Below are 11,130 nucleotides of genomic sequence, written 5' to 3'. Positions count from 1 at the left end.
TCATCCGTTTGAAGGTGTCGTAGAATAGAACGTTAACTGAGCTTTCCCCGTCGATGAGGATCTTTTTGAGGTTACATCCGGCCACCGGTAGTGTGAGGACCAAGGGATCGTTATGTTCTTCCATATCTTCTTCGATATCTTCAGTATCGAAGGTGATAGGTGCGTCCATCCACTCTTCGTGCTCGTCCACCTCTACGCCATCAATCTTATATAACTTGCAGTAATCTTCGAATTGTTTTCTTAGCCTCTTTCCTATCTGCGCTGTAAGTGAGGGTCCTACGGATTCGGAACATGAAATGATGTTGATTGTGCGGTTTCCCTCTGGTAGTTGGACTTGCTTGCTTCGTTTGGATCTATCCTCGGTGACTTCTTTTTGTATGTATTGCTTGAGTTCGCCAGCATCAATCAATATTTGGATCATTATTTTGAGGTTTTTGCATTTCTTGGTCTGGTGACCATTGAAGCAATGATACTCGCAGTAATCTCTTGACTTCTCGGTCCTTGGGGGCTGTTTTCCCTTAGACCACGACCACTCCAAATTTTCCCGTCCCTTGATCTCTCGCAAGATCCGAGCGTAGCTAGCATTGAGCTTCGTATAGACCTGATCTTTAAATTTTAGATCGTCTTTTTTTCGATCATCTCTTCGTCCCTTCCTATCTTCGTGTGGTCGTTCCACTGAACTATTCCTTTTGGCCCCGCTGGTTTGTTCTGCGGAATTGGTACGGTGAGACCTTTGCGTTTGTGCCCTCGGGTTCTCACGCTGGATTTCTTCAAGAAGAGCATGCTTCTCAATGATTATTCGAAGATCTCCTTCGGTCTTAGGTACGCTTCCGTGGATCTCAACAAACAATGGACTCATTCGGTCTAATCCCCATTTGTAGCAGTTGATGCTCACTATGGGATCTACAATCCCTATAGCTTGGAAGATCTTGTGCTATATGTTGGTGTAGTCCCTTGTATTCTCCTTGTAACTGATTGCCAGCGAAAAGAGTTTATTCATTCCGGTGTTGACAGCTTTGTTGTACATGTAGGTTCTCAAGAATTTCTTTGCGAGTTGATCGTAGGAATTGATGGAGTCAGGCGGCAAGTTGTCAAACCAAGACAAAGCCGACCCCTTCAGACTTGATGGGAAATATCTACAAAGGACGGCGTCGTTTTGACTCCATCGGGCTAAGATACGGTTATAATACCGTATATGTGCCGCGAGATCACTGGACCCGTCATAGCATTCGAAAGTTGGGACAGGGCACTTCAGCGGAATGGGGGTGTTCGCCAGGCGATGAGTTAGGGGCGTGGAGTTAGCCTCTCTCATTGATAGACACATTTTTGTGTCTAAATTGTCCTCAATTTTCTCTATGTTGGTACTCGATTTTGTACTTATTTTGGTGTTTTGTGTGTTTGTAGGTATTTTTGGAAAATAAACGTTTTTGGAAGAATCGGCTCGAAAAACTGCTAAAGGCACCCACGGAGGACATTTGCTAAGCGGACCTAAGATTTGGCTAAGGGGAACCCGCGGTTATGTGCAGCCCAAATTTGTTCTCAGCACCCAAATTACTATCGGCACCCCAACAGAAGGATAAGAGGCACCCTTCATCTTCAACATTCAAAAAGAACATTTGCGGGAAATTTGGTTCCACCGGTAAATGATTTATTATCTTTAAGATAAGAATATCTTCTTGCCTTATAAACAGGAAGAATTTGAAGAAAAAGGAAGTTATCTTGTATTAAACAAGAGAGATATCCTTGGAAGATTTTATCTTGGATTTTATTCTGCGAATTAAAGAAGATATGAGTTTAGTAAAGAAATATGGAGAATAAAGAGAAGGAAAAATTCCTGAAGATATTTTTAATTAAAAAGAAGAAGATTTTGGAGTTATGGAAGAATATATTTGAGTAATGTGTATTTATGTGTATATATAGAGAGCTAGAGAGCACATTTGAGGGGGAGAGAGGGGAGTTTTGGGAGAGCAAAATCATTGTTTTATTCTTCTCATTACATTTCATCATCTTGTAAACACTTTTTGAGCCATGAAGAAATATTTTAAGTGTGTTTTTGACGTGATGAGCTAAACCCCAACACTGTGACGACGGAGGAAGACGAATTTCATACATGGGTAAAATTATTTAATTCTTTTTAACACTTTTGCATTAATTTTAATTGAAACATGATTTGAATTAATTAGTTGTCATTTAATTTGATGAGGTATGCTTAGCTTAAATGTTTTGATACATCATGCTTAGGATTTACAACTAATCTTTTGAGAATCTACCTTGGCAAAACCATAGTCCATGTTAATTTTATTCATTGAGCTTTAACTGTTAAGAATAAATAAATTGAACCATATGTTATGAATTTGACGAAATCCTAGACCCAGTAACACTCTTCATCCTGTGACAATATTTTGTGTATATTTTTTCTTTTCTTTTAGTTTATTAATTCTTAAAATCAATTCATCAAGTCCGAGCGAACGACAACTCTATTTACCACTATATAAAATTTGATCACTCATCACCTCTTCTAGCCTTCCTCCGCCTTGTCTGGTTTTTAGCTGCCTGATCTCAGCCATCATCTCATCACGCAGCTCTTCCATTGCGCGATGATGTCCCACGTTCTCATACTCAGTTGAGCGTTTTCTTCTTCGATCCTCACTGTCGTAATAATCTAAGCCTTCGGCGGCATAATCCGGATCAGATGCACTGCTTCCCCTAGCGGCGTTTGCTAGGATGATTCTTCGGTCTCGATTAGGTTCTGGTGCCTTTGAATTTGCTTCATCAAGTTGTTGGATGGTCTTCGTGCTTTGGGCAATCCGGTCTTTTAAGTCTTGATTTTCTCTGGCCAGCAGAGCTACGGCATCTGCGTAGACCTGCTGGCTCTTCTTCAATTCTTCGAGCTCAGCCATCAGTCGATGGGACTGGTTAGACCCCTGATTGGGAGTTCCTGCTTGTACCCCTACGGCCATAGTGCCTCCTTCATCTACTGTGTGTATTAAGGGTGGTAGAGGATCAGCTTCGATTGTTGGTATCTCCAAGTTTGGTCCCGCGGGTTGAGTATCCACCCGCAGTGTTAGAGCCGCTGGTATAGTTTGATTCTGATCGTACGTTGACGGCATTCCGAAGGCTGGCGGGTGTGCGGGCTGATGTGTCATAGATTTTGCCACCCTTTCTCTTTGTTTATGGACTTGGTTCGTAGCCAAAGTTTTGTTAGCTTCTGTAGCCTTGAGGGCCGCAGCAGCCGTACTGCTCTTTGCTGCTGCTGCTTCGAGAGTCGCGGCTGCAATGGAGTTAGTGTTCATAGGTGAGGTGATTTCCGCAGTATCCTGCCTCTGATTAGCTGTCTTAGCTTTGTCTCCTTTCTGCTTACTTCGGGTCATGACCGGGGTAGTCCTCGGTGTTTCCTTTGATGAGGCTTTGGTTTTTCCTACCTCTTGTGTCTTTTCCATCTTGGGTCCTCCGCATAGGGGAATTTCAAACAAAGAGAACCAGATATATCCGCGTGGATCGGGTTAATGTTATTCGTGTTCATAAAATGTATGGAATAAAAAATGTTTACTTTAAGAAAGAAGAGAGTTGCCCGAGGGCCACAATAAAATAAAAAATTCAACGGTCTTGTTTTCGAAGTACGGATCCTTTAATAAACGATCATGGATCTATATCCGTAGTGAAGATAAAAATAGGAAATCTATTGAAAATGCAGATCCGTAGTGAATACCCGTGGATCTGATTATTAAGTCTTTTAACCAGTTTAAAATACACCGAACGTGCAGATCTGTGATAGGTAGTCGTGGATTTGTCTGTTTTGAAATGGTGTCCTTGAAGATAAAGACGGTAAATCCAGAATAAAAAAGGTTTTGAAAGCACGCTGAAGCCTTAGTATTAATTGGCCAATAAACAGATAAGTGCTGCTAAAAGTAATAAAGCAAAGCCATAGTGCGCGTTTAAGGTGAAATCACAGGATAAGATAAATCTTTTACCGGGACAAAGTCCCTGTTTCTAGCGCCAGATTGTGAACACATAAATCACGAGGGAATCCACGTGTTCACAAACAATGTTCGCACACACAAAAACTCTTGAATTAAATGACACATGCATAGAAAGGATGATATTATCGATTCATCGACTCAAAGCCTTCGGGATCATCACTGCCTAGCCGAGTAATATCAGGAATTGATCGTATAAGGAGTAAGAACATAAATACGAACATAAATACGAAACATAAGGGATATACGATGAATGTAAAAGTGCTGAAATGTAAATAAGATGGAGATTTACGTGGTTCGGCACTAAGGCTTACATCCACGGGGGTTGGTGTTTCACTATGTATTGAATGTTTACAAAGATAGTCGAATGATTTTTGAGTATACATTAGTCTGCGGAAGCAGGGGATTTACTTACTCTTCCTATTTCTCTCTTTTATGTTCTCCTCTAAGGATTGTGGATTGGTCGACCTCCTTCTCTCTTAGTGGAGAGGGGTATTTATAGGGTTGAAACGTGGGTCCTACTTCTGAGAAACCGTTGCAACCTTATCTTCTTGTGCTTTGTGTCCATCACGCAGAGGTCTTCGTTCGATCCTGCGATCTAAGCTTGAATACGAAGAGCTATCCTCGCTCGTTCCACGAGCTGATTGACGCATGTATATCTCTTGGTATTTAATGCGGGCAGTTGGACGTCCGCTCGTGTCAGACAAGTGTCTCTTAGTCTGGTCACATCCGTGTCAGTCAATCTCTCTCTCAGCCGTTGATCTTGGATCTTCCTCGGGATAGGATGTACTAAAACCCGAGGGGTATTATCTGGTGCTCCTCTTTGCCATCATACCTCGGTGCTCCTCAGTCCTTGACCGTCAGATCTGCTGACCGGTGGCATTTTCTGATGAGATGCTCCCCTAGGTTATGACTGCGTGTTATCATGTTTTGATGTCTCGCTTTGCATGCTTTCCACGTATCTCTTCCTGTACACGTGGCGGACGATGAAATGTGTACATACAAATGTCAACAGTGATGGTCATCAGAATAGTTGTAGTAAGCTTCATTTGAACATATTAAAGGACAAGGTAAAGCAAGTGTGGATCAAAGGGGAGACTTTTGATGTTCAAATTAAGGACGAGCCAGGTTTACCACCAAATCGCCTCACTTGTTACTCCATGATTGCTGCTGCTGCCCATCCACGTTTATTGACTTTGTATGATCAGGTAATGTTGTATTGGTTTGATGGGGAATGGTTTGCATTCTACAATTTGCAAACGAAGCATCTCGAGGTAGTATATGGCACCTACTCTCATCGCAGACATTTTCAAACTAAGAATGAATCCCTTGCAGCCCGCGATGTTCGTCGCTGTAGCGGAGAACATGCTTTCTATGACAACCTTCATTCCTGAAGGAGAAGTGAGTAAAACCAATTCTTTTGATGAATTCAAACAGCTTGTAAGGGACAAATCACCCGTGGGATGGATGGATAGCTACCGGAAAAACGTCACAGAACTTTTATGCTTTATTTGGTTGTGTTCTGTTATCTGACTTCAGTCATGTTTAACGGATGACCAAGTCCTGGGATGGTATCTCAGACTATCACATGGGTTCAAGTTCTGAGTCTTTCTTGCTTTTCTTACACGGGATAGAGATGGACACTGGTAATGGAGAACGGTCCAGAAACCTACCATTTTATATTGACAGATCACAGGAGATGCATCGTCATTGTTTTTTTCATGAACCACCCCACACCTAATAATGAATGAAGGAAAAAAAAAAGATAAGTCTTAACCGGGCTTTAACTATAACTTGTGATGTCATCCAAGAACAGAATGAGGAAGCTTCCATTGCATATATATACATGGTATACAACAAGATGGTTAAACATGTAACTGTAAGTGGTAACAAGCTCTGTCTTTTCACATTTTATAAAAGATCAAGCGAGTGTAAAACAATACAAATATAGAACAGCTTGCACATGTTTTTTCCTTTGGACTTGCATCTTAGCAGTTGTTTTCACAAAAACTTGATCCCTACATTGCCATTGTGACAGGGAAGAGCCTATCCAAGAAAGTGTAAATGCCTCCTCCCAACAGGAGTGCACCACTGCAAAACAGTTAGCTTAAACCGTGTTAGACTACCATCAACTTCAAAAAGCCACCATTATTTTAGGATCTAAATTTTTTCCTACCATGTGTGGAGAAAAAACAACTGCCAGTTTATGGACAATTTTGGTTTCCCAGTCGTTTTCACCAATAATATGGTGATATGCATAAGTGGGTTAGCAAAATCAGACTAAAAAGAAAGCAGTGGATCAAGAAAACTGGAGTCATAAATATAATGGTTAAGGTCAAGGCGTCATAGAGTGATGGATAAGGAATACATCTTTTTCCTGGTAACTGAATGCGCACAACTGGTACGGAATTGGTCTTGGTTTTTATCATCAATAATGAATAAAATACCCACCAATCACATGATGTGCCTCCTGTGAGTCTGTGACCCATGTTTAACGTTAACCGTGGAACCAAGCAAACACTTGAATTTTGAATGGAAGGCAGTTATAAAGTTGGGTGTGAAATATCCAAAACACAAATTTAACAAAGAATTACCTTGTAGGGTTAATCCATGCCGAGAATTTACGAAATGACAACAAGCTCCGCACATCAAATAAGACATGCATTTCAATGAATTGATTTAAATTATCCTTGTTGCTTTGATTAGATAGTGAAGAAAGAAAGAAAAAATCATCCAAGTAAAGTAAATGACGATATCCAGATAATGATATCACTAAGTTCTCTCAGATAGTTCTTTCTGGTTTATCAAAGTTGAGCAAAACTATACCTGCAACGCACCCGCAAAAGAAGCAGCAAGAAGAAGTGGAGCCACATAGCCGGTAGTGTATGTCAGCAGCAAGGTACCTCCTATAATGGGGTCCTGTTACATAATAAACCACAATCACTATTATGCTGGAGACGTGGCCCCAAGGAAATCTCAAAGCAAATTCTAGACCAGCACATACTACTACTAATGCTGGTCAAATGATGCTAAAATATTGTGTGAACGAAATGTAATCAGTCCCCTCATTATTCTTTTTGATAAAAGTAAATATGAAACAATCTGGTGGGTTTCAAATACAGATGAATTCAGTTGAATAACCACATCCTAGATTTTGCTGTGAGGAAGAAATCCTAAAGATAGCAAGGAATTCACGTAAAAAATTGCAGCAAATACCTTGGATGTTGCTACATATCCGAGCAGAGTGGCTAGCACAGGTGTACTGCAAGGTGAGGCAGCCAGCGCAAATGTAAGCCCAGCCAAATATGCTTGTACACCTAAAAAATCAAGCTTTTCAGGAATTCAGGGTATTACAGGTTGAGAACAGAGTGCTATCAGTCAGCTTTCGCTTAACTGATTATACTCGAGAAAGTGTTGAAAGTGGGCTAAGACAGATACTTGAAGGGAAATTAGCAGCCGCAGCACGTGGGTCGAAGTTGTCGAAAAATGAGGGGAGTCGCAACTCAATAACCTATAAGAAAGTAAATAAAAGATCAGTGTGATGGTAAGAACAAGGTCATACCGTGACATACATAAATAGACATTCCTCAAAAGATCAGAAAGATGGCGATAGCATGAGAAATGTCATAGACACTAGTATATTACGTGATTTAGCAACTGCTAAAAGTTATACGTCTAATTATTCGAGACTGGTTGCATTAAACATAATAACATTTTGACGAGAAAATTTGATCCTCTTAACTTTTCATGTATAGGTAACTAAGACAAACTGGTAGAAGGGGAGTTGTAGGAAAAGCCTTTGGAACAGCAGATAGAAAATCTCACCCGGTTAAATTAAGTCTTGCCTGGGGAAATCATATCCTCTAACAATTTCCAAATTCACTAAAGTCACAAATGGGTCTTTCAACATTTTTCAACCTTTACTTAAAAAAAAAAAAAAAAAAATCAATCTCTAAGAATGTGTTTATTTGGCGCAATATGATTCTATAGATAAGGGGATACGACATGCTATTTTTTCCATTCATTCCCTTTCAGGATCAGTCGTGGAGGGGATGCTTCAAAGGTTTCTTCTAGAATTCAAACTTTTCTTCTCCTATAGGATTAAACACGAGATGTCACACTGACAAAAGCACATGTGGGCCTAAAACTTTCATACAACAGTTAGACACCTTGAATAAGGGACACCTCCATTTGCGCACCTTGAGCAAATTTTTAAACATTGTACTAGTTAGTAGTGTCTAATCCAACGACTATGAACAGGGCGGAGCCACAAATTTGCCTATGGGGAGGCAAAAATAGTTGAGGGTAGGCAAAAGGCGAAAAATAGGCTTGGGATACGGAAAAAATGTCTTAGGACAGGCAAAGTCAGGCTTAGGAGCCAGCCTGGCAGGGTAGGCAACTGCCTACCCTTGCCATGGGTTGGCTCCGCCCCTTACACCATACATTTGCAGATAGGGAAACCAAATATAAAGAAATCAAAGTATTAATTTACAACGCCTAAGGTTTCATGATTTATTGTTTGTAGATTAGTTTGTTCACTGGAAAAGGTTTCTCAGTCCATAGTGTATTAGTTTTTTTCATGTTATACCCAGAAAACCCACATACGGCCATGTTCTTCCTTAACCATCGCTTCTACATAAAAAACAGAAGCACTCAGCCATGGCATCAAGTTTGATATTGTGATAAGTTACCTCCAACAGATTTAAACCCATAACCACAGCCAAGCCAGAAGCAAACACTGGTAGCCCCTGCCCTACTTGTCCGTAAGCCTTCCCAGCAACAGAGGCAGCCACACCTAGGATTGCTAATGTTGTTGCTAGTCCCAATGAGAAAGCAACTGAATCCCCCAGAATATAACCAGAAAAGAAAGACTGAGAAAAAAATTAAAAAGAAGAAAGTATAGCTCAAATTTCAAACAATGCAAGAGAAACGGGGGAACTGAAAAACAACGAGAGCTCATTTTTCAAGCATCATTACCTGTCCTCTGCTTTTCCCGGATCCAAATGCCCCTGATTGCCCAAACAAGTGCCGATCAGCACCAAACATGAAAACTTATGCAATCACCAGAGGATTACCAAAATATATAAAAAGTTGATACCAAGAGTTAAACGATGTTCTTGCTCACCAATGTAACCAAGAGTCAGTGGAAGGACACTAAGTGTACAAGGGGATAAGCTAGTTACAAGCCCTGCCCCAAAAATAACTGCTAAACTGGAACAAAGAAGAACTTGTCAAGGACAGACACAAAAAATGCTGAATAAAGCTGAACCAATTGTAAGTAAGCAGCTCAAAACCTAGTAAAACTCAGAGCTGCTAACTGGTCCTGAACTGCTTCATTAGCGTTCTGCCCAGCTGAAAATAATACGCCTCCAAACCAATCACCGAAGCCTATATCTGCCAAAGGAGGGATGTATGATGCTCCTTCCTGACTAGTACGAAAACAAGAGCAGATAATGAGATCACACAAGTAACTTCGGCAACTAAAAACTGTAAGGAGGTCAGAAACACGATTTGGCATTAACGGCAATACTAAGTACTGGTACATGCTACAAGGCCATCTCTTCCCCCAAAAAGATTTTTAGCATTTATGCCAATTGTTTTATTAGGTATGACGAACTAATAACTTATTCTGCCCTGGCTTAGAAGTTTGCATCGGGACACTGAATACTTATATTGCGAAGCTAGATCTGCTGACAAACTGAACGGATGAGGTGAGTGTACAAAAACTTACAATGCCACAAATCCAGATAATATGGAAACTGGGAATAAGTGAGTAAGATAAATCCATTAAGTTTTCTATTGCAAGATAGGTTTCCAAACTTTCCATATTATCATTAGCGAGAAATATGTTTGATACGGCTATTCTTTTGACATTGACATAGTTCGCATATTGAACCCCCAAGCGCACAACACAAAAAAATCCTACCAACACGAGTGCAAAGGTTTTTACCATAAGTCTTCCAGAGTCAAAGCCGTTGCTGGATCTATTGCAAACAAATTTGCAGCTGAAATCATTGCAGAAAATGATGAGTATTAAGGTTACATTAAAATAAAATAGCAGAAACTATTAAAGTAAAACCAAAAAGAAACACGTCAGGTCGCAAATGTGCAAATACAACATAGCAAGTTCATAGTATCCCCAACTCCAATCTAAAGAGAATTTCTAGTACTAAACAGTAATGTTAGGAGAACCTATGAAGAAAAATTTCTACCAAAACCTGTTATTGGGGAAAGAATAAATGATTATACTTGAAAAAAAAAATGAAGGATGACTTTGACAAACCTGCAACAGCAGTGACCAAAGCATTGACATGCAAGCTACTACTTCCACTGATGTCGGATGTGACAATAGCTCGTCCAGTATCATCATCATCTACGGAAGCTCTGACGAGCATCTTGGTCGTTGTTTTACATTGCCCTAATTAAGGAATTCAATCATGTAAGCAGAATTGAATATAAAACATTTAGAAAATCCGAGTATATGAAAGATTGAGAGTTTAATTACCAGATATATTTCTTTTCTGAAATTTATAGCTCGAGATTCTGGATGAATTGAGATTCAGACAACCACTAAGAACCAAACTCATCTGAAATAACAACCAAATATCAGAAATTTAAGATTAACAGGATAAAAACTGTGATACTGAAAAGATTTTTTTGAGTTCGAACTTTTTCTTAGATTTTTCTTGTCGTGAGAGAGTTCTCAAGTTCCTTCCTCCTTGAGACTGCAGTTCAACGTGCAACGATGATGATCAAGCGGGAGATTTTACACATTTCCTTGTCTAATATCTTCCGTGTAAATCTTGACTATGGAATTTAGTAGGTCCCACTTACAATCGATGGGCTCCAAAACCCGAAGCTGCTACATATCTACCGGATTCATACACGGCATAGATACACCCCTATGTGGCAGCGATTTCCACCGTTCATTACTTCCCCACCCAACCCCACCAGGAAAAACAGGGGTCCTTTTAAGGAATGGACCAACCAAAATTTGACACGTAAGCGGGATATAGTTTTGGTGTATAGTTTTGGTGTATAAGTAGCATTTTCGTCCAAAACCTAACGGTTCATCAAGTTGATATCTGAACCTGGAGGCCCTCGAGCTAGAGGCTCCAAGTAGATAAGGAGTTTACTCACCCTTCTTTTCTAG

At 40.2% G+C, this 11,130-nt stretch overlaps 1 protein-coding gene across 2 annotated transcripts; it reads right to left on the bottom strand.

Moving 5' to 3' along the window:
- Window positions 1-5,779: 5,779 nt before the first annotated feature.
- LOC113319744 (cytochrome c-type biogenesis ccda-like chloroplastic protein 2) lies at window positions 5,780-10,765 on the bottom strand. 2 transcript variants are annotated; one of them, XR_003345778.1, is made up of 12 exons: window positions 10,647-10,765; window positions 10,483-10,564; window positions 10,261-10,395; window positions 9,928-9,982; window positions 9,272-9,406; window positions 9,103-9,188; window positions 8,955-8,986; window positions 8,669-8,848; window positions 7,416-7,488; window positions 7,194-7,294; window positions 6,572-6,896; window positions 5,780-6,068 (listed from the first exon to the last, which is right to left on the bottom strand). XR_003345778.1 is itself a non-coding variant. In XM_026567990.1 (12 exons), exons 2-12 carry the CDS (start codon window positions 10,562-10,564, stop codon window positions 6,024-6,026), a joined length of 1,017 nt encoding a protein of 338 aa, XP_026423775.1. In that variant the 5' UTR covers window positions 10,647-10,765; the 3' UTR covers window positions 5,780-6,023. The 2 variants fall into 2 exon arrangements, 1 of the variants encoding a protein (XP_026423775.1); XM_026567990.1 differs by having other exon boundaries at window positions 6,804-6,896.
- Window positions 10,766-11,130: the final 365 nt, after the last annotated feature.

This window comes from Papaver somniferum, chromosome 10 (assembly GCF_003573695.1).
Source record: "Papaver somniferum cultivar HN1 chromosome 10, ASM357369v1, whole genome shotgun sequence".
In the NCBI taxonomy this organism is placed as follows: domain Eukaryota; kingdom Viridiplantae; phylum Streptophyta; class Magnoliopsida; order Ranunculales; family Papaveraceae; genus Papaver; species Papaver somniferum.
This window is presented reverse-complemented; position numbering and strand designations above follow the sequence as displayed.